This window comes from Rhododendron vialii, chromosome 4a (genome assembly GCF_030253575.1).
Source record: "Rhododendron vialii isolate Sample 1 chromosome 4a, ASM3025357v1".
Classification (NCBI taxonomy): Eukaryota; Viridiplantae; Streptophyta; class Magnoliopsida; order Ericales; family Ericaceae; genus Rhododendron; species Rhododendron vialii.
In genome coordinates, this window is record NC_080560.1 from 15,169,264 (window position 1) to 15,193,492 (window position 24,229).

Consider the following 24,229-nt stretch of genomic DNA (forward strand, 5'->3'; position numbering starts at 1 on the left):
TTTTGTTTACTCCTGTTTTATTTGCCTTGTATTCTGTTTAGTTAGAGGGAAATTTTTATCCTCCTTTTCTTTTTCCTCTTGTTCTTGTCTTCTCTATTCTTTCTCTCCCACTAATTTCCTTTCCATCAATAACAAACACAAAATTGGCCTACCTAAGCAGACAAGTCTTGTGGTTAGATCTTGCAGAAAAAGAAAGGAAGATAAAGTGAGAGAAAGATTTGCAGTGAAAGTAGTTAGTTTTCTTTGGTCTGAAATTGAGTGAGAGGGATGATAGTTTCTCATGCTTGGTTTCCAAGGAAAGAGAAAGTGAAAGTTACATGTAATGGCAAGTACTGAAGAAAAAGAATTATAACTTCCCTTTCCATATTCCATCTTACAGAGGAAGGAATGAAAGATTTGTTGTTTAGAATCTATATCAGCCAATGAGTTCATGAAAAGTATATAAATAACCAAAAATTGGGATTACTATGATTGGTGATTATCGTGCTGATTCTTCTTAGCAAAGGAGTAATCATAAGCCTGAACTAACCGCTTTCGAAACCTCTCGAGATTCAACCTCACATTCTGGTGATCAAGATATACCTTCTTAGTGAATTCCCACCCTTTCTTGTGCACGCTGTTTGGATCATTCAAAACTGGATCGTCTTTCTCATATTCATCGTACAACGAGCTCTCTCTTGGGAGAATCTTGTAACCAATGTAATTCAAACCAAGCTTCACAGCCGGCTCCCCATAGTAAGTCTCAGCCGCCCATTCGGTTCCGAGGGGAATGACTTGAATAAATACCTTGCTAGGCCTTACAAACAAAAGATGAGTCATGGCAGCTCCGTGGACCCCAACCAAAACATCGCTTGAGTTAAGCACCCTGTAAATCTTTGCCAGTTCGGTTGTCCGGTCAGGCCTCAAGACTTCCACTTCAAACCCTATTTGTTCGGCCATTTTCACCAGCAAATCTTCGTTAGTTATTGCTCTGGACCCTTTTCTAGACATGATGGCTAGTTTCGGTTTCTTGATCAGATCCCACTTTTGCTTTCTTTTTGCTTTATTCTCCGAGGATCGTGGTGAGGGGTGCTTCCCTTTTGAATTCCGCCGGGCTTCCCGCTCCTCCTCCTCCTTGATTAAACCGTTGATTCGCGGCCAATAGGCACGGTCTAAGAGGTCATGGAAATCCTTTATGGATTTTCCCCCTTCCATAAGTGAAGGATCAACGGTGAGCTCATCGTGAATTCTCAAACCAACAATGGCTTCTGGGAAGCAATGAGTCGGATTATCTCCGCTAAAATCTAGCGGTGGATAATCTGAGAGAACCGTAAGGATGTCACCGAACTTACTATACCACCAGTCGTGATAGTCAGCAATAACGAACACCACCCTCTTGTTAAAATGTTGCGAAGTGATGTACAAAGGCAATATAACATCGTTAAAATCGTGAAAAGCGTTACCAGTAAATCCCTCGGTGGAGAAGAAAACGGCTGGGACGCCATGCTTGACATCACACTGATGTCGAGCACCCGAATCCTTCCTCTTTGAAATGAGGTGCAATTCGCTTACAGTGTCCATAGTACTATTCTCCCACTTCCGGGAATAAGGCTTAATCTTTTCGTGTTGGATTTCCTCTTCCTTGTTTTCTTCTTCTTCGTCGTTGGGGCCGGGAACATAATCCACTAGGGCATTAGAGTTTCTTGAGGTATAAAGGTAGATTGAAGAGGAAAGAGAGTGAGTTCTCACATCCCCTTTCATGAAACATATATCGAATCGAATACTGCTTCTATCACAACATATAGTTCCTGCATTTATTAGAACAAGTTCTTGAAATTAGACTAGATTTTTTGACTACTTAAACAACAATATTCCTAGGTGGTAAGAGAGATGGATGGAGAGAGAGAGCTGTGAATTGAACCAACAAAGGAAAAGACACGACCAAAAGGGCGCACGTAATTAATTGAATTTCCGATTGACAAAAAAAAAAATGTGTCCCATTTCAGCATGGTTAACACAGAAAAGACACATAATTGGAGTTGAGGGACAAAAGGGTGTTGGTTATTCCACCTAACCCACCATGATCAGGAGTTAAATCACAAAACAAGGAAATTGCTGAACAATTAGAAGTCATTTCCTCCTTGTGTTCATGTCATCATGTTCATGACTAAATATCAGAAAAAAGGTAATCAAAATAAGATTTTTGTGAGAAATAGAGATGTGAATAGAAGCATAGGAGTCATATCAGCATAATCAAACAATAACAGAAAAAAAATGACACATAAGACCACGGAAAGAATCATTTGTGATTTAAGAAGGGTATCATTTGTATATATTAGGTTTGTAAAGCTTGATTCAATCTTAGTTTGCCTCAACTATGACTATGTCGGTCAGGTCGCCAGGTAAGGGGCAGGGTTGAGGGGCCTAAACAAGGCTACTAGGCTGATTAGTTTGTCTCGTCTATATATGACTGTGTCGGTCAGGTCGCCGGGTCAGGGTTAGGGCTGAGGGGCCTAAACTACGCAGCCGATGTAACCATACATTCTTCTTAATTCAATACATGGTGAAATTGGACCGAAAACCTCCAAAAATCTATGTGTCGTGCTTTTTTGCTTGTGTGTTTTTTTATTCTTCGTGCTATTATGCAATTCCACAGTACCACACCATGTCTAAATAGTACAACTACAAAATATAAATGGACTGGACGGTCCAATTTCGGCCCGTTTTGGGCTCTTTCCGGACCCACTTCAATTATCCGCATCGTTCATTTTTTAGACTCCGTCGAGAAAATTGACCATACTAAAAATCAAATTGATTGAATGCTGGTTGATATGGCTTCGAAAAGCATTTATGTTGAAAAAAAAGAAGTTTACAATAGATCACAGCTCATATAACTCATTTATATCTAAATAATAAATACGTTTTGAAATCATATCAACCGGGATCTGATCAATGTGAATTTTGCATTGACAATCGATGTGATTATTGGCGTAATCAATGTTCCAGACGAGATCTAAAATATGAACAATTTGTATTATCAAAAGGGGCCCGGTATGAGCCCAAAAACTTGGAAACTGGACGGCCAGTCCATGAAAATGGATTGGAGAGGAGCTGATCCCAAATATATATGTAGAAAAACAAATCGAAGCCGGCCAGAAGTTGATGAGCAGAGGTTGCAATACATTGATCTCTCCCTCGACACCTTTGCATGTTCGAAAAATTAATGTTGAGTTTTTGAAGGGGAAAAAAGGAGAGAGAGAGAGAGAGAGAGAGAGAGAGACCATTAGAGATTGAAGAGCAAATGGGAGTATTCACATGCATCTCAGCAGAAAGTGTTCCATTTTCGTATCCAAATGAATCTGAAAAAAGAAAAATACCCAGAAGACATATAGAGAAGCATAAAAATCCAGAAAACAGGAAGGAAAAAATCGATTCAGAAATACTTAACCCATTCAAAAAGAGGGATGAGATACTCTTCGGTAACTTTCCCGAACATTCCAATATTTTCTCACAACGAGGGATATCTTCCCGAGAAGATATGTTTGTAGGCACCGCATTGGTGAGACAACTCACGCAACTATCCGGGACAGTTACTAAAGAGGCTGCACTCCCCCCCCCCCAAAAAAAAAAATTACTAATTATACCAAGCTTACATAAGAGGAAGTTGGATGGAAAGCAGGACTGAGGGACTAAAAGCAAGCTGCAGGAGAAAAGAAAGAGGAAAAGGAGATGGAGAAATCTGGGCCTTGTGGTTATCTTGTTAAAGCCAAGGCTATTTTGTGATTCCTCTTCTTCAGTTGCATACTCTACACCCTTTTTCCACGGGTTATATCTCTGGTATTGCACCATGGCTACTGAAACAGGAGAGGGAGAGAGAGAGAATGAAATTTGATAGGAGATGACAGAGAGGGAGAGGGGGAAGAGAAATATGAGGAAGGGAGGAAAAAAGAAGGGGGGAAAGTCTATTCACACACTTTTATTTTTACAACTAAACTTACAATCGATTTGTCACATTAGCATGTACGATCCATCATTTTGAGATGAACGAAATTGTTCACCTCACCGAACGGATTGAAAATAGTAATCACGAAAAAATTCACATTTTATCCGATTTCGATAAATGCATGATCGTAACATATTTAGCTATTATGCGAGTTAGTTTGTTTTCTGTTATGATAAAGCAAATATCGATTTTTCTATAAACATGATTTTTTTATATCCTTAATATTTTCAACGTGTTTTGTAATGTCAACATTTTCAATCATTAAAATAATAGAGCCTATATGCTAATATGGTAAATAATTTGTAAATTTAGTTGTAAAAACGAGAGTGTCCCTAGACTTCCCCAGAGAAGAAATGGATTTTTCTGGGTTCTTGGAGAAGGAAGGTGTTTCCAGTGGAATGGTATCATGGTATTTTGAGAGAGAGAGAGAGAGAGAGAGAGAGAGAGAATCAAAGGAGCTGTCAATGAGAAGACTTCTTTTTTTAAGTGAAGAAATCAGAGAAGACTTTTTTTGAATGAGTGAATTTTGAAGTCAAATGGCGTGAAATAAGGAACCGCTTATCGAGAACTGATCTGGTATGCAAAATGATCAATAACTCGATGTATCCATCCAATTTATCTCGAAATTATTTCGAAAATAAATCAATGGTCCAGATGGGGAAAAATTGGATGGGTATATAGCATTGCTCCAAAATGATGGGAACACACCTCCAACAACAATGCTTTCTCATCCAACAATACCGCCTTCACTTATGTGTGGATTTCATCCTGTGTGGGACCTCCGATCGCACCCCTCTCACCTATCGGCCCGTTTGGATGCGGATGAAGAATTGAGGGTATTAATTAATAAGAGGGGATAAGATAGTATGGGATATTAGTTAATAAGAGAGGGCCCATATTGATGTGATATTTATGAAGGGGGATTAAATAATATTTTGTTTGGATGAACGATTAATAGAGGGTATAAGGAAGGATAGATGATGTAAAAAACTGTCAAATGGCCTTTTTGCCCTTGTATAGTCCCTAAATTAATTATGTATTACGTTTTATATATAATTATAAATTTAATTATTCTTTCACAATTTAAGCCGCAATAATTTATTTTACTTATAATTTAATCAATGTAATAAGTATCAAAAATTATAATTTTTTTTAAAGTGTTTTATTTTATAATTTCGTTTATTTTGGATCAAAGGTAAGCAATAATTTCGTTTTTTTAAGCACAGTGGATGGGTGAGGTTGCATGGCACACATGCACTGAATAATTTTTCCAGTCCTTTTTATTATCACATTGTTACTGTTGTGGAGAGAGAGAGGGGGTAAGTCAAAGAACGACGGAAGAAGAAGAAAAGAAGAAGAAGAAGCGCAGCAGCAGCAGCCGTCATCCCAAATCGTCTTCGATCGTCAGCGGCTCCTCGCCGTCGTCACTGTACGCCCCCCCCCCCCCCCCCCCTCTCTCTCTCCCTCTATTTTCCATTTTCCCCAATCTGGCTGTGCATGTGTGTGATAAAGTGGGCTACAGAAATGGAAGATTGGGGGTGAGGGAAGGGGGATAAAGAAGGGTAAAATCGTCAAATTTCGAGGGGATTGGGGGGTATAACTTATGGAGACCTCAGACCCTATCCGAATATAAGACCCCCGATGCCCCCTTCCTCCGGTCTTGGCCAAGAACCGATCTTCTTGAAAATCCCTCTGTTTTTTGTTCCCAAACGGGGGTAAAGCCTGGGCCCCGGGTCTTATGAAGGGGTGAAAGCTAATCCCTCCTCTCATAGATGCATCCAAAAGACCCCTATGAGTGGAACTCATCCTATGTGGGTCTCCTAATTGTATATGTGGGCCTGTATACCTATATGTTGGAGGTATTGTTGGTGGGAGTGTATGTAGCATTGCTCGGTGCTGATAGTGAGTTGGCTGCCTATGTAATTGGCAATGGAGTGCGATCACGCAACTCTTAATGTAGCCGTAGGGTAAAGGTGACAAATTGAACCCAGACCCATTAAGAAACTCAAACCCATCTATTAAAAAATAGACCCAACTCAACCTATTTATTAATTGGGTTAAAATGGGTTCAAACCTATCTAACCCATTTATTATTGGGTCTTAATTGGGTTTTAATTTGGTCAACTTAAATATCCAATGGGTCATGAACATTACCCAACAAAAAAATAGAACTACCACATAAATGAAAAAAACAAAAATAAACATGTTATGTGAAGTGAACCTTTTTCTTGGTCAAATCGAAAACTGTTGACTCAGTTTGAACGGTTTCATGTTACGAATTTCAGTTACAGTACAAGCCAAGTCGAGCCGAGTTTTGTAGTGAACTCGTACATTAAACAAACCAAAAATTCGAACCCAAACTTCGTTTGTTAAACGAGTCGAGTCCGGTTCGAGCCAAGCTTATACAAAACGAGCCGAGGATTTAGAGTGTTGAGCTCAACTCATTTACTGTACAAGTCTGAAACTTGAGTTTGAAGTCGACTCAATTCGGACCACTATATTGTATGATCAACGAAAGGATAATACTTCCAGAACACTTTCTTAAAAAATAAGTACTTATTTTACATTTTTAAACTCAAAAATAATATAAATGAAAAATAATTTTTTGATTTTTTTTTACACCGTATAAAAGATCTCATTAAGATCTTTCAAACAAGATCCATATTGCATATTTTTAGATTTCATTAAGCCCATTATTTTTTAGCTTGAAATTGTTTTCTTGAAAAATAAGTACTTAAAATCCGTTCCAGAACGGAAAACTAAACCTACTGAAGTTACTGTACCTTTAACCGCATCCAATGAGAAAACTTGTCACGTACTCTGCTCGTTTTATTTGAATTTCTGCTGGCTGCATATTCTTCGCGGAGGCGGGGGGGCTGCTGCCCCCTTAGGGCAGCAGCGTGCTGTTGTCCCGGGTTTTGGGGCCCACTCCAGTCTCGTTCTGATGATCGGAAACATTCATTTTTTAGAATCGTCGAGTAGAATAACTATGCAAAAAATCAGCTTAATTGGATATCATTAAGTACCTGATCGAAACCTTTTTATCTTAAAAAGAAAGGATTCGAAACACTGAATCAAATCCACTGTAACCCATGGACCGAGAGTTTTATGGGCTCCGATCAGGCACTTAATGATATCCAATTAAACTGATTTTTTGCATAGTTGTTTTACTCGACGAGCTCTACAAAGTGAACGTTTCCGATTATCGGAGCGAAACCGGAGTGAGCCCCGAAACTGGAGTGAGCCCCGAAACCTAGAACAGCAGCACGCTGCTGTTCCCTTGGGGCAGCAACCCCCCGCCTCCATTCTCCACATGTTCAAAACTCATAATTTGATCAATCAAATAATTCCTAATTTGTTTGTAATTCTAAATTTGATCAAAACTTATAATTTTTTTTAAAAGGACAAAAATAAGAAAAAATTAGTTGACTTATTGACTTTTTTGTCTTTCTTTTCTTGAAATCAATTTTGCAAGCTACTATTGAATATTGATTGTTAAAGGTTCATTAATGTTATAAGAGAGATTGAGTGTGGAGATAGCCCACAAATTTGGCCCAATCTGACAAAAGGTTTAAAGAAGGTAATCTGAACATAATAATCACTAACAATTTAGAAGAGAAAATCAAGTAAAAAAGAAAAACCTTACAAATTTGAACAACTAAGTCCAAAAATTTCTAAAATTTCAGCTGAATTTTCATTCGGTTCAGTAATTTTAGTACACATGGGTAATTTGGTCATTTTAGTATATAGGGGTGTTATGGTAATTTTAGTATGCAAGTGTAATTTGGTCATTTAAATGTACAAGGTTGATATGATCATTTCAGTGTATACGGTATTTTAGTCATTTTTAATTTTAATTGGGTTAATGGGCGGGTTGGGTTTGATTTTAAATAAATGAGTTGGGTATAGGTAATTGAACTCCTAATTAATTGGGTCTAAATAAGTCAATGACTCATTAAAGACCCAATCCACTTATAACTTACCCAATTTGGCCCAAACCAATCCATTTGACACCCCTACCGTAGGGCTACTAAATGAACCAAACAATTTGAACTTGGCTTGACTTTTTGGCTTGTTCAAACTCGTTTAAAAAGAGAGTACTTGTTCGGCTAAATAATCCATCCTGGATTATTTTTTATTCTTATTTAAATTTTTTTCGCATTTGTTAGTTTTTCATCAATTTTTTGAGGATTATTGTTTCGTCATGACGAAAGAAATCTAAAAAGTTAAAAATTACGACCAAAATTCAAATTTTTTTGAATAAAGACAAAATTTGACTTATTGGCTTATTTTTGTCTTTATTAAAAAATTGAGTTTCAGTCATAATTTTTACTTTTTAGATTTTTTTTGTCATAACAAATCAATAATCCTTAAAAAAAGTTGAAGAAAAACTAACAAATGCAAAAAAAAAATCAATAAGAACAAAGGATGAATTATTTAGCCAAACAATAAGTCAAGCTTTCAATCACTTTTTATCATTTGGTTATATATCTTCAAGCAAAACTTTAGCATATGAGTGCTTGGCTTGATAGATTTGTGAATAGGGAGTTATTCCATAAATATTGTAGAGATAGAGATAGATTAATTACTGTAAGAAATATGTAAATCAATAAGTATCTCAAATATGAATTAAGTGTATGGGAGACGAAAATTGTTTTCCTAGTGTTGAGAAGTTATAGTAAAAAGCTGAACCATTCCATGTGTATAGCTTCTTTTCCCCAACTTTTGTCATTTTAAATGTCACGAGCTTAAGGGGTATTTAGGAGCCTATTTTTTAATTAGAAAATTTTTCATAAGCCCACTATAGCACTTTTCAAACCCATCTAGTCCACTTCTAAATTTCATAATCCCTCCAGTCCACTAGTTTAATAACACGATTCTTATGACAAAAATATCCATACTATATAACCACTCATAAAGAGAAAAACCCTAGAAATTTCCAGATCTGGAGCAGCCCTCTCTCTCTCTAAAGTGCTCGCCAGTGCACTCCTTCTCGGCAACACCTCCCAACTCCGAGAGTCCAATGGAAGATGGTGAATGGGTTATGGTACAGCACCCCCAGTAAAGGACTCCTTTGAACTAACCACGCTTGATTCACAGATTTCAAATGCTCTTAAGGTGCAGTTCACCGGGCCAGCCAAGAACTAGACCGATGCCATTACGATCGGCAACGGCCGACTCGGTGCCATGGTGTTGGGCGGCGTTGCATCCGAGACTCTTAATCTCAAAGGTCATAAACTACCCCTCAACCCCATTTTCCTCTGCTTACTGTCTTTATTTGGTTCACAATAGAAGAAAAACTAAAAAAGAGAATGGTAAATTGTTAATTTGTGTTGGCTTTGCCGGAGGATCAATGAAATGTCACCAAAAATTCACCCAAGTGGTGGAATTAAGAGGACATTGAACGATGATCTGAAGCTGGAATACGTGTGCCCATTTTGTTTTTTTTTTTATCCGCTGCCCATTTTGTTTGGATGACTTTTATTCTTTGCTGTCATCGTTTCATCATCAGTCGCCGTCGTTTTCATTTTTTGCCGTCGATTTCATTCGTCCCGTCGTTTTTCCCTCCGTCGCCTTCGTTTTCTTTCTTTATTTTCAACACGAACAGGTAACTTCACTACATATTTAAGTTTTAGTTTAGGGTTGAACATATATGGTTATTTCATTTATATAACCATATATAACTATAGAATGACTAGAGTCGTTTGAAGTGGAGTTAGGTGGTTTATTAATGACTTTCTATTTCAGTGACGGTAGTCCAAAATGCACTGAAATTTGGTGGCTTTGGAATGTTTTTGTACTTTTTTTTAATTTGTTGTTGAGTAACATATAAGGTTATATGTTCAGGTCTATTAGGCCGTTGTGCGGACCAATTCACATAATGTTGTCTATTGTTATATATGATTATGGTAGCATATATGGTTATATGTGGTTATGATTATATGTTTATGATATACATGTTCAAGTTTGAACATGCTTTATTATTCTTTTATAGGGTTATATATCCAAGTTTGATCATGTTTTATTATTGTATATAAAGTTATATGTTCGAGCTTCAACATGCTTTATTATTTTGATAAATGTGGTTTTCTTTCATTTATGTAACCATATGTAACCATAGTCGATGATTATATAATAATATTTGAATGCTAGTGTTTAGGTTATACATGATTCTTGAATTTATGGTTATAACCATGTTTTTTGTACTTTTTTTTAGCTGTTGTTGAGTAACATATAAGGTTATATGTTCAGGTCTGTTAGGCCGCTGCGCGAACCAATTCATATAAAGTTGTCAATTGTTATATATGGTTATGGTAACATATATGGTTATATGTAGTTATGATTATATGTTTATGCATATATATGTTCAAGTTGTAACATGCTTTATTATTTTGATAGATATGATTTTCTTTCATTTATATAACTATATATAACCATAGTCGATGATTATATAATAATATTTGAATACTAGTGTTTAGGTTATACATGATTCTTGAATCTATGGTTATAACCATATTTTTTGTACCTTTTTTAGCTGTTGTTGAATAACATATAAGGTTATATGTTCAGGTCTGTTAAGCCGTTGCGCGAACCAATTTATATAAGGTTGTCTGTAGTTATATATGATTATGGTTACGACCACCACCGCTCCGCCGCTCTCACTTTTTTGTTTTTTGGAATTTTCTAGCACAGAAACTCACATATAACATTATATATTTTACTCTATTGAACTGGTCCGCGCAGCGGCCTCACTGACTTGCTTTTTAACAGCATTCAGTTGTTTATAGATAACCATATAATGATATATGTTTGCATTTGTTTAACTCTGTGTATCTGTGCATAAATGACAAAACCAAAATAGAAAGGCAAAAAGTTGGTACTTGTGGAACGAGCATATAATGCCCAGCTAGCAAGGATTGACCCTCGAGCACGGATGAAATGGTGAGATGACCGATGATAGAGAAGGACTGAGATGGTGTCCATGGGACAAATTTTTTATTTTTTTTATTGGACAATGTATTATATAAGAATCGACTACAACGAGCAAATTTTGTTATATGTTCAATATATATATTTTTTGACAGATGTAATTGTATTCCTGTATCGGTGTTTGTTGGCTTTGGAATTACTTTAACATCAACAAATATGGTTATCTATCCAATTCTGTTATCTGAATGTTTCAAACAAAAAATAGATAGATATGGTTATCTTTGAAATTTTGGTCTCTTCATTGTGCCAATAATATCAACAAATTATGATATCAGTGAAATTCTGTTCTCTATATGAAATTCGGATTCGTTGTTCTGCCACTAATATCAACAGATAATGAATATAACAACATATAATGGACCTTAGACCAATTTTTTTTTTAAAACAACATATAAGTAGTATGTGAACAAAAATACATATAATGTTATATGTGCATCCGCGGAGCGGGTGAGATCCGGAATTTAGAGAGAGTTGTTAAAATTCTAAAAAATGAAAAAAAAAAATTTAAAAAAACCTGGCAAGGGCAATTTTGTCTTGTATTAATTCCTTTTTAGCTTGACAAGGGCCCAGTTTAGCTAACACGAAAAAATAAGAAGAATAACAATACATTTTTTTTCTAAGCCAAACAAGGCCCTTGTCTGAGTAGACCTAATGGGTTACAAACTTGGGAGGTGGATTTGATGGGTTACAAACATGCTATAGTGGATCTCCCACCAATTTTTTATTTTTTAATTTCATTTTCAACTTTTTGTCTTTTTCGCTTTTGAAATTATGATCAGAATGTATTTTGTATTTGGTAGAGTATTTGAATGATATGTGCAGAATGCATTTTACAGCAGGAGTAATGTTTGGGAGATATGTAATGAAAATGAATTATGGATTAATTTTTTACTATGTTGCCCCCGGTTATTAATAATGGTGTGTAATGTATATAAATAATGTTCTAATCAATTTTTAAAAAATTTATTTCCGAAATTGCTTATGTACATGAACTAAAAGTGTTCTCCCCTTTTTTTAATTATATTTTTATAATGTATGTGAACAACTGTGTGAGGTGAAGGAAAATAAGTTAAGAGATAACGTTCAAGAAAGAGGGCAAAGTGGAAATTATCCCAAAAGGGAGAGGGTAGGGATGTCTTTTTGGCATGGCAGGATTCCAAAATGAGAAAATGAAAATTGAAAAAGCTCCTCTTCACCTCTTTTTGCGTTTTGAATTAGAAACGTAAAAATAGAAAACCCATTTTGCCTCTTTCAGACAAAACCCAAAAATGAGAAGTGAAAAATAGGAAAAGGGGCCATCCAAACACCCCCTAAGCTTAAGCTTAGGCTTAGGCTTGATGACTCCGAATTTCACGAGATTAAGCTCAGGCTTGAAAATTCGAGATTGACTTACATATTACACGAGCCAAGCCACGCTTATCATGATCACAAAACTTTCAAAGATGAGCCGAACTTAAACAATTAAAATATTCTTCAAAAATACTCAAACTCGATTTAAACTTTTACACATGTAATAAGAAGTTGAGTCAAGCCTGAATAATACATTGTGTTTGACTTTTTGGCTTGATTAGAACCCCTAAATTAGGAGCTCATCAATGGGGGCCATCTAATTAAGGGCCAAGCCAAAGGATACCTTGGGCTTGGGATTTTGGTGTGGTATTAATACCTTGGGCTTGTGATTTTGGTGTGGTATTAATATGCTTCTTTTGTTTAGTAAAGTAACAGCTGTTAATTACAGTAAAATATGTTCAATAAAATAAAAGTAAAATAGGCTGTCTAAAATAATACTACTTCCCAACTTTTTTAGCAAAAAATTAAAAATAAAAAAGGGACGAAAACACTTCTTCATGTCATCCTTATTGATCGTCCGTTTTCTTTTCTTTTATTAGTTATGAGATTCGTTGAAGATACCGATATCACATCAATTTGATTTACTCATCGATACGATAGTGTACAAGAGTACGTAACAAATTAATTACGAGAAATGACAAGTTGGTCTCATTTTTTTTGTTGGGGTTTCATGTCAACCATTTTTTGTCATGCTATCTTGTCAATATTCTTTTTAAAGATGTTTTTACAATTTTGCTCTTATCACTTCTTACACTCATTTTAAGAATTCACACTCCCAGAACTCACACCTCCTAAAATTCACTCTCTAGAATTCAAACCTCGTTTCATATTTTGGGATGTATGAATTCTTGAGGATGTGAATTCTGTCATGTGTGAATTCACTTCTCTTTTTTTTTCCGGAATTCACCTCCAAATTCACACCCACCCCATCAGCAAATTCACTATTTCCAACGTTGGTTAACAATATCTCAAAAAAAAAAAAAAAGGTCGGTTAATGATTTTCCGAAAACCACCGTGTCTCAATAGCCTCCGTTAGCAGCATTCCCTACGAGGTGAATTCTATTTTATCTACGTTCAATCCATCTTCATCGCCAAGAATGGGGCCGTGTTCCATCAATCCACAATCGAAAAACGACACTGTCCGGAACACCACCTTGAATCTCTGCTACAAGAACGTGTCGAATTCCTCTGTACTCGCACCGTGTTCCGTAAACGACCGTGTCCTATTTTTCGAAACACTCGATGAGTGGATGAGAGATTCAACAGCAAAGATCGTTCGTAACCTTCAAAAAGTGCCGCTTCTAGTTCAGATCTACGCAAGTGGCAGAGTTGCTGAAAAGGTAGAGACAGAGAAGGCAAGTGGCGGAGTAGCTGAAAAGGTAGAGACAGAGAAGGCAGTCGCCGACGAGTGGCCGACGGTCACACGTAGGTGGAAGGACGGTCAGTACACTGTTGATTTTGAATTTTGACAAGTTTTGTAGCTATATACTCACGAGGCGGTTTCAGAGACCCCTAAAAAAATCAAAAAAACACCCTAAATTTTAATTTCATAGTTTTCGATCAAATTTTGATAATTCAAGCCGCTCAATGTGTTTATAATGTGATTTAAGGGTACTTATAAGAAATCAGCAAAAACAATGACCGGAAAGAGTTTCATCAGAACAATTTTTTATTGAATTATTCAATAAAAAATTGCTCAAATCAAGTCCTTTCCAGTCCTTTTTTTTTATTTCTCAAATGTATCTTTAAAATCACGTTCTGAACACATTGAGTAGCTCAAACCATCAAAATTTGATCAGGAAAGAGAAGGTGCGGACCGAAGCAAAATCCGGACGCCCTAACTTGAACAAAATCTAGATCGGTCCGCACCTCCCCTTTCCCGATCGAATTTCGATAATCCAAGCCGTTCAATGTGTTCAAAACGTAATTTTAAGGAAACTTATGAGAAATCAGCAAATTAAATAACCAGAAAGGGCTTCATCCGAGCAGTTTTTTATTGAACTATTCAATAAAAAACTGCTCAGATGAAGCCTTTTTCGATCATTTTTTTTGCTGATTTCTAAAAAATATCATTAAAATCACATTCTGATCACATTGATCGGTTCGGATCATCGAAATTCGATCGGGACGCTATTAAACGGGGCTTTTAACAAAATTTGTTAGTCATTTGAAAGGAAGTGAGCATTTTGATTAACAGAAGATAACATTTAGAGTAAAATTGATTTTTTTGAAAGTTTGGAAGTCTAATTGAAATTTAGAGTAAAGTTTGTGGGGTGTTTTGAATTTTTCCCCATAGGAAACAAGCCCCAACTTTTATCTTTAACTAGCATCTCTTTTGAGACTGGTGATTTTACGTATGAATCCACGGCAGATAATGAGTGTTGTTTGCGTCAAGCTATATTTGGGTTGGGGTGAAAGATATCGACTACCATATGCCTTCTCGTTTTATATTTAGATGATTAATTTGATTTTGTCTAAAATATTTGTAATGAACTCCGTTATGTAAGTGTCGTTATACGTTTATTAATATAATTTTCTCCATTTTATATAAATAAATAAATAAAATATATTTTAATCAAAGCCTAGGCCCGTGCTGGGCCGAACAGGCAGGCAGTGGCGCGCAGATGGGGTAAATGGGCCAAGGCCCACTTTATCTATGCCCTCTCCCCATATATCTTCCTTTCCATTACAAATGACCAACTTTGAGACCCAATTTCTTGGAGGCGGGGGAGCTGCTGTCCCAGCAGCCTGCTGCCCCAGGCCGAATGGGGTCTGCATCGGTCTCGCTCCAATGATCAGAAACATTCACTTCGTAGAGCTCGTCGAGTAGAAAAAGTGTTCCCAAAATCAGCTCGATTGGATATTATTAAGTGCTTGATCGGAACACATATAACTTACCAATAATGGGTTCCAATGGATTTGATCCAGTGTTTTGGATCCATTTTTTTCAAGATAAAACTGTTTCGATAAGGCTCTTAATGATATCCGTTCAATCTGATTTTTAGTACACTTGTTCTACTCGACGAGCTCTACGAAGTGAACGTTTCTGATCATTGGAGCGAGACCGATGCGGACCCCATTCGGCCCGGGACAGCAAGCTGCCCCTTTAAGGGGCAGCAACTCCCCCGCCTCCCAATTTCTTTCACATCTTAAAATGGTTTTGTCCAAGTAAATACTCAAGATATTCAATCTTTGTCTCCTACTATCAAAGAATATTTTTCAACTCGGACCCAAAGATTTTATGTTCCAAAGATTGCAAAAAAATCTTTCTAAGAAAATCATTTTTCTAACAATCCTCACACGAAAGAAATTCACTGGACAGACTATGCAAATGCAATGCTAAACCTAAAGAGAGTTCAATAGGAAATTCCCTGAGTGGGAGTAGATAGCTTTTGGCCTCAAACCATTCATTGTGAGAGCCTATTTGATTTACTGACTGATCAGTGGACGCAATGCCTTGAACTGTTGTGTCGTTGTGTAAACCAAGACAATAAACTCCACACAGTCTTTAGGAACACAGTTTCGTTTTCACTGTTGGGCCCAATTTTTGCCCCGGGCAATGAAAGGATGTCAGCATTGAGAACATGCAGCAAGGTTCACTCATGTTTTCGCATCAACCTTCGAGAGCGTAGGAGGCATTGCAGAGTACATTTCCCCTCCAAGCCCGTGCTGAATTTTCAAACATTTTCCTATATGTTTTGGATAAAGTCCTTGTTGTGGACTACAAACCCACACCAGTCCAGCATTGAAGCTAGTGGGCAACAGCGTTCTCCCGAGCGTTTATTTTTCTCTCTCGTAATAACAAAGAGATTAAATTGTACACTGAGGGAGGATCTGTGTAAGAGCCAATTCCCTCCTACCCAATAAGAACAAGCCACCTCATTCATAAGTGGGGCAATCCACCTTTCCCTAACCATCCAACTGACCCTCCTACACGTCAATCAAATTGCTTTAATTTTTTAATTTTTGAAAAATGGCTGTGAAGTACCGAAAAATATAGTTAAAAAATTAAATGATTTATTTCTTGATCTGATTGAACCAGTACAAAGATCTTATTATTCTGATCATGTTATTGTAAAAGTTCATAAATATTTTGTCTCTAAGACTTTCATTTAGAACCTTGTGGAGCAGATACTTGATTATTAAAATCTTAGAAACAAAATTAAATTATGACTCTTTAGAGTAATATGATCATAATAATAAGATTTTCGCACTTGTTCAAATTGATTGAAAATTAGAGCAATTATTTTTTTGAAAAAATTGGAGCATTTTTTAGACTATTTATATATTATGACTCATTGGAATAATATGATCATATTATTTTAAAAAGTTATAATTAATTTTTATCTCTAGAGCTTTTATTTAGGACCTTATATAGCAGATACTTGATTATTGAAGTCCTAGAGAGAAAAATAAATTATGATCTTTTAAAATAATATGAGCAAAATAATAAGATCTCCATATTGGTTCAAACGAATTAAAAATCGGAGCATTTAATTTTAATATATAAACAGTCTAAAAAAATGTTCCAATTTTTTCAAAAAATAATAATTGCTCCAATTTTTAATCCGTTTGAACCGGTGCGAAGATCTTATTATTCTAAAGAGTCATAATTTAATTTTGTTTTTGAGATTTTAATATTCAAATATTTGTTCCACAGGGTTCTAAACGAAAGTCTTAGAGATAAAAAAAATAGTTATGAACCTTTAGAATAATACTCCAATAATAAGATCTTTGCACCGATTCAATTAGATCAAAAAATAAAACATTCAATTTTTAAACCATATTTTTCGGTACTTCTTTTTCAAAAATTAAAGCAATTTGATTGACATGTAGATAGGTCAATCGGATGGTTGGGGAAAGGCGGGTTGCCCTACTTATGAATAAGGTGGCTTGTTCTTATTGGGTAGGAGTGAATTGACTTGTACACAGAGGGTTTAATCTCCATTTACATATGTAAGTGCGTCTGCAAAAGTGTGTCAAATCCAAACTGGAAAGGCCCAAAACAAACAGAAAGTCTAAGCTTCCCGACCAAAAATCCCGACCGGAATCTCGACTCCCCGCCGGACACATTCCGGCCACCGGACGACCGATCCGAGCCGTCCAAAAATTCTAAAAACAAAATCCGAGTGGGCCTACGCAAGAATAAACAGCATATGACTTGTGTAGGTGGCCGATCCAAACAATCCATTTTTGTGTTTGGATCGGCCAAAATTGGAGTGTTTGGATCAGCCAAAAATGGAGTTCTTGGATCGGCCATTTAGACATGTCGGATGCCATTTATTCCCGTGTAGATCCACTCGGTTTTTTTTTTTAGAATTTTTGGACGGCTCGGATCGGCCGTCTGGTGGCCGGAGTGTGCCCGACGGGGCATCGGGATTCCGATCGGGAATCCTCCCATTGGGACCTGTAGCACCACCCACAAAACAAAAGTCACTTTCCATGCTTGACTTCAAATATAGGCCACAATTTGGAATCCTGTGGATCCTCTTTGCGTTATGTTTTAGCGTGGCATCACAATATGTTTTCTTTCTTCATCACTTTTTGTTAGACAGGTAGGGTTTATTCGGTTCAGCTTACGCGCACCTCAACTAATCTCCTCCTCAGTCTAGTCAGGAATTGTTTGCTTTCGCTGTCCACCTACTTGCTTTCTGAGTTGCTGGTATTGGAAAAAAATCAGTTGGCCTGAACATACAAATACAGTGGGAAACGATTCAAGAGGATGATGAATTGTCTATGGGCATGAATTTCTAGCCTTTGGGTACAATAAATGGTAGACGAATTACATATTTGCTACCCGCGACCCCCCTTCGTAGTCTAGCCAATGAAACAGGCCAATCGAAGGGTAAGCTGTTGTTAAGAATTTGTGACGTTCTGAAACAAAATTGGAAGCACAATAACGTACATATAAGCCCCAAATGTACGGTACTATCGAGCTCCACAATCTGTCACGGCTTTGAAGGTTTTCATACTATTTCCTGGGCATGATACAATATTTTGAGGTTTTCAAACTGTTCCCAGCACATGGTACAATACTAGTTCCAAGTGAAACATCATTTTATGGGGGGAAAAAAAATGACAAGACACCGTAAAACTGAAGCAAATCAAAATTTTCCGGCAAATATGTTAAGCAATCCATCTCCATATCCATTTCTTACCCAGAAAAAGATGAAATCAAACAAAAACGGAAATTGAGAGAAACTATCAGCGAACCTTTAGAACATCGTTGAATCGAGTTTATTCCTCTATTTTACAGAAGCAACAAGGCTTAGTAACAATATACACTTTGATTCCAGTACACCCCTGAAATCAACTAAATTCTACAACAATACAAGAATGGATGTTTTGTTTTGAAAGTACACCAAAAAGAAGCACATTTGTTTTGCTGGTTCATTTACAGAAGAAGGAATGAAAGGTTTGTTGTTTAGAATCTACATCAACCAATGAGTTCAAATAAAAAGTATAGTATAGGAGAACCAAAAATTGAGATTACTCTGATTGGGGATTATCGCGCCGGTTCTTCTTACCAATGGAGTAATTATAAGCCCGAACTAACCGCTTTCGAAACCTCTCAAGATTCAACCGCACATTCTGATGATCAAGATATGTCTTCTTGGTGAATTCCCAGCCTTTCTTGTGCATGCTGTCTGGATCATTCAAAATGGGATCATCTTTCTTATATTCATCATACAACGAGCTCTCTCTCGGGAGAATCTTGTAACCAATGTACTTCAAACCAAGCTTCACAGCCGGCTCCCCATAGTAAGTCTCAGCCGCCCATTCGGTTCCGAGGGGAATAACTTGAATAAATACCTTGCTAGGCCTTACAAACAAAAGATGAGTCATGCCAGCTCCGTGGACCCCAACGAAAACATCGCTTGAGTTAAGCACCCTGTAGATCTTTGCCAGTTCGGTTCTCCGGTCAGGCCTCAAGACTTCCACTTCAAACCCTATTTCTTCTGCCATTTTCACCAACAAATCTTCGTTAGTTATCGCTCTAGACCCCTTTCTGGACAAGATGGCAAGTTTCGGTTTCTTGATCAGTTCCCGCTTTTGCTCTCCTTTTGCTTCATTCTCTGAAGATCGTGGTAAGGGACCTTTTGAACTCTGTGTGGCTTTCCTTTCCTCATCCTTGATTAAACCGTTGATTCGCGGCCAATAAGCACGGTCTAAGAGGTCATGGAAATCCTTTATGGATTTTCCCCCTTCCATAAGTGAAGGATCAACGGTGAGCTCATCGTGAATTCTCAAACCAACAATGGCTTCTGGGAAGCAATGAGTCCGATTATCTCCACTAAAATCTACCGGTGGATAATCCGAGAGAAGCGAAAGGATGTCACCGTACTTACTATTCCACCACTTGTGATACTCAGAAATAACAAACACAACCCTCTTGTTGAAATGTTGTGAAGTTATGTACAAAGGCAATATTCCATCGTTAAATTCATGATAAATGTTACCCGTATATCCCGAGGTGGAGAAGAAAATGGCCGGGACGTCATGCTTGACATCGCACTGATGTCTAGTACCCGTATTCTCTCTCTTTGAAATAAGGTGCAATTCGCCTACAGAGTCCATACTATTTTTCTCCCATTTTCGGGTATAGGGCTTAATGTTTTCATGCTGGATTTCCTCTTCCGTGTTTTCTTCTTCATCTTCACCTCCTTCAATGGGATCCGGAACATAATCCATTAGGCCATTAGAGCTTCTTGAGGTATAAAGGTAGATAGAAGAGGAAAGAGAGTGAGTTCTCACATCCCCCTTCATCATACATATATCCGATCGAATACTGCTCCTGTCACAACATATAGTTCCTGCATTTAGAACAAATTCTTCAAATTAGACAACATTCCCAGTTTGTAAGAGAGATAACGGGAGAGAGTTGTGAATTGAACGAACAAAAGTAAATGCTTTGGTCCCACGTGTATCGTGTCTCCACATGCAGCAAACGATTCTAGATACATCTGTTATATTTTGTCCTCTGTAGCACTACTTGCTAACAAAAGGGAGCATGCCCATTTCAGCATGTTGAACACAGAAAAGACACAAAATTGGAGTTGAGGGACAAAGGGTATTGGTTATTCCACAAACCCCAGCATGACTAGAAGTTAACTCACAAAACAAGGAAAAAGAACCAAACAGAAGTCATTTTCTCTTTGTGTTCATGTCATCAAGATTCATGACTTAAAAATCAGAAAAAATGAAATCAAAATCAGATACTCGTAAGCAATAGAGATGTGAATGGAAGCATATTTATCATGCTAGCAAAATAATCAAACAGTAAGAGAAAAAAATGGATCCATGAGGAAGGGTATTGATTATTGATTCTATTCGCTTTTCATCACCGCATGACTACAAATCAAGCTAAATGACCAAGAAAAACAAAGCAAATCTAATTAATTCAGATTTAAGAACAAAATGGAATTTGCATAGTCAAAAATAAGGTTAAAGAATATAATAGGGGTATGTTTCAGTATACTGTACTATCTTTCTACACATAAGAGCACGGAAGGAATCATTTGTGATTTAAGAAAGGGTATCCTTTACGTAAATTAAGTTTTTAAAGTTTGATTAGGTCTTAGTTGGCCTCGCTGACCATACGGTCAAATCGTGGGTTTGTGAAGCTTGATTTTGTCTTAGTTTGGCTCTCTAACCACACAGGCAGACAATCAAAATGTGGGGACAGGACAGCGCCCTCGACAGAGGTGCTGAGGGGCCTAAACAGGGGTATTAGGCCGATTCATATATAATAGTATGCTTTACGCAATCGATGTAACTATACATTCTTCTCAATTCGTTACATGGTGAAAAGTGGACCCAATTGAGAAAACCACCTAAAATCACTGTGTCATGCTTCTTCTTTATCTTGCGCTGTCGATTAGAAAACCACCAATCTAAACATTACAACTACAAAAAACATATATATAAATACAAATCGAAGCCAGATGTTTTTTTTTTTTTTTTTGGGTAAAACAATCGAAGCCAGATGTTGATGAACAAAGGTTACAATACATAAGTATATCTATCAAATGTCCATCGACGCGATTGCATGTTCCAGAAATGTCAAAAAGTTCCAAGAAAAACAAAGACAGGAAAAACTTGAAAAAACAAACATAGATTATCAAGCATGAGAGAGAGAGAGAGAGAGAGAGAGAGAGAGAGAGAGAGAGAGTAGCAACCATTAGAGATTGAAGAGCAAATGGTAGTATTCACATCCATCTCAGCAAAAAGTCTTCCATTTTCGTATCCAAATGAATCTGCAAAAAAATAAAAAATAAAAAAGAAGATAAATAGAGAAGCATAAAAATCAAGCAAACAGGAAGGAAAAAATCGATTCAGGAAAAAAAGGAAGCTTACATAAGAAAGAGAAGTTGTGTGGAAAGCAGAAGAAGTGAGGGGCTAAAAGCAAGCTGCAGGAAAAGAGAGAGAGGAAAAGGAGATAGAGAAATCTGGGCCTTGTTGTTATCTTGTTGAAGCCAAGGCTATTTTGGGATTCCTCGTCTTCTGTTGCATTCTGTACGCCCTTTTTCAAGGGGCTGTATCTCAGGTGATTCACCATGGCTTCTGAAACAGGGGGCAGAGAAAGAACAGAGCGAGAGAGAGAGAGAGATGGAGGGGAGGTGTAAAGAGGAACAAAGAGGGGTTTTTCAGGTGAAGTACGAAGGAAGAAAAGGAGTCAAAGAAAGTTATTTGAGTGTATTAGAGGGAAATGGAACAACTGGGGATTTCGTTCTATTGATTTTTAATCTGGGATTTATGAGAGAGAGAGAGAGAGAGAGAGAGAGAGAGAGAGAGAGAGAATGAAGGGCCAAATCAGACCCAAAAACAGAACAGGGAATATAGGTAGGAGATGAACTCAGAGACAGAGAGAGAATATATATGAGGAGGGAGGAAAAAGAAGAAGGGTTTTTCTGGGTTTTTGGAGGAAGTTGTTTTCTCTGGGGCTCTGTTTCTTGAGAGAGAGAGAATCAATGAAGCTATCAGCGAAAGCTAAACATAGGAGACTTTTTTAAGAGCTGTGCTACGTGCACAGCAGCTGTATACAGATCTTATTTTCTCTCGGCTCGAGTCGCATAAAGATGATCGGAGCCGCTCAGATTGTTCTAAATATGTCGTTTAAAGTCTCTGTAAAAAATGAACTTCGTTCGATATCATTAGAAGCGTTAACAAAATATTCAAAATCACTTCAAAATTTAGGCCGCTGTATAAAAACTGCTATGCATGTAGCTTTTCTGCTTTTTTAAATAAGTGGATTTTTACGGTCAAATTAGCGTGTAATCGACATCAGCTGACGAAATTAGACGTGGTGGCTCGGTACAGAGTTGGCAATGCCGATCTGGCAACGGTGTGACACTCACGCGCTTCCTAGTGTAGGCTCATCAGTGGGGGCCAGCTAAGGGCCAAAGAATACCTAGGACTTTGCTTAGCAATTTCGTTTGGTTTTTTTTTTTTTTGATCCTGCAATTTTGTTTGGTTGGTCAGCACAACTTTGCATTCAATAAAAGTATCCGGGATTTAGATTTCAATTTGAATACAAAGATATGGAGCTACAACCAAGTATGATACACTAACAATAGTACAATAAACACAAAGAGACAAACTTATGTTTGAATCTTAAATGCGAGCCTCAAACTCTTTACACCACCCGACAATAAAATTTGACAATATTGAAGCCAAATGCCATCCGGTTTGTGGCAAAGAGACAAAGTCAGCGAACCCTCGCTGCCACGAACAACGTATGCCATTCTGAGGCAAACCCTCGGTTTCACGATAGGTTCTGGACGCGGACCAGCAAAAAGCTTGACAAAATCGACAGCCATGCGAACACAGCGGGTGCGATACTAGATCCAGTGACCCACCATCATAACCCACCGAATCAGGAGAAACCAAATCGGGAAACCAACCGGAGACAGAACAAAAGTAAGGAAAACAAGATAGTAAAATAAATCCTAACCCCATCCTCGTCGTTATTGTCCACCGTCGGCCACCATCGTTCAGATCTTAGCTGATAAGGAGGAGATGAGTCAGAATCAAAGCCCACACGCCACCACCGGAGCTAGCATGTTAGAGCTTGATCATGCTGCTCAACAACACTTAATTGAAACACAAAGCAGAGAGAGATACACACAAACAAGCAATGATATGAGAGGAGAGAGGGGAGGCGACACTTCCCCCTCCTCCCTCACCCTATTCGCCGAAAAAGAGTAGAGAGAGAATTTGTTTTTATTTTTTTGGTTGATAATGATATCCGATAAATTTGATTTTTTTGACATGGACAACGAACACATCATCTTCAAAATGAATAGCTTGAATCATCACGTAAAGCTATAGTTGATCCAGTTTCGCACCACATGAGATTTGAGAGGATCCATACTCGATTGTATTGTGATAAAATTTGTTGAGGAGAGCCTTTCATTTTATTCGAAGGAAGGTTTTTTTTTTTTTTTTTTAAAAGTCTTATTCCAAGGAAGTGTGTGCGTAGACATTCGTGTACAAATTTGGTTACAAATAAATTTGAAATCACTATAGATGCATTATTTAAAATAGCAAGAGCTCCGTGTGTAAGGGATATTTTGGACACATCTATATTTATATTTGTGCACCAATGTCAATGTACGTAACATTATTCTCTTCTTCTTTTTTTTGTCAAAAATACTAAGGAGAAATACTACAATACACTTTTTGGTATATACGATATGCACCCGCCTTAATCACCGTAGAATCCTCTTTGAATTCATAACTTTCCTATAGCAATTCATAACATTTTGATATATGTTCATCACATTTAACTTGAATTCATAGAATCTTAAATGTTATGAATTTTTTTCTTGATGTTATGAATTTTTAAACACATGTTATGAATTTTTTATGCCAATGTTAAATCTTTATATAAATTGTACGAACCTC

At 37.2% G+C, this 24,229-nt stretch overlaps 1 protein-coding gene across 3 annotated transcripts; it reads right to left on the minus strand.

The window, feature by feature from the left end:
• Nucleotides 1-188: 188 nt before the first annotated feature.
• LOC131322847 (xylan glycosyltransferase MUCI21-like) lies at nucleotides 189-22,308 on the minus strand. Of its 3 annotated transcripts, none has more exons than XM_058354382.1 (3): nucleotides 3,633-3,854; nucleotides 3,261-3,338; nucleotides 189-1,787 (listed from the first exon to the last, which is right to left on the minus strand). In XM_058354382.1, the coding sequence occupies exons 1-3, from the start codon at nucleotides 3,826-3,828 to the stop codon at nucleotides 466-468; spliced, it is 1,596 nt and encodes a 531-aa protein (XP_058210365.1). In that variant the 5' UTR covers nucleotides 3,829-3,854; the 3' UTR covers nucleotides 189-465. The 3 variants fall into 3 exon arrangements, with proteins under 3 accessions (XP_058210365.1, XP_058210364.1, XP_058210363.1); XM_058354381.1 differs by lacking the exon at nucleotides 3,633-3,854 and adding an exon at nucleotides 21,680-22,308 and having other exon boundaries at nucleotides 407-1,787; XM_058354380.1 differs by lacking the exons at nucleotides 189-1,787; nucleotides 3,261-3,338; nucleotides 3,633-3,854 and adding exons at nucleotides 18,527-20,136; nucleotides 21,502-21,579; nucleotides 21,680-22,299.
• Between the last annotated feature and the right edge of the window lie 1,921 nt (nucleotides 22,309-24,229).

What these genes read in the sequence shown, in the direction of transcription:
- LOC131322847 (XM_058354380.1), bottom strand. Translation starts at nt 21,881, where the DNA reads ATGGTGAATCACCTGAGATACAGCCCCTTGAAAAAGGGCGTACAGAAT. An exon ending in ACACAACTTCTCTTTCTTAT is followed by an intron (nt 21,580 to 21,679) that starts GTAAGCTTCCTT and finishes ATTTTTTTGCAG; the next exon opens with ATTCATTTGGATACGAAAAT. An exon ending in TTGCTCTTCAATCTCTAATG is followed by an intron (nt 20,137 to 21,501) that starts GTTGCTACTCTC and finishes TTCTAAATGCAG; the next exon opens with GAACTATATGTTGTGACAGG.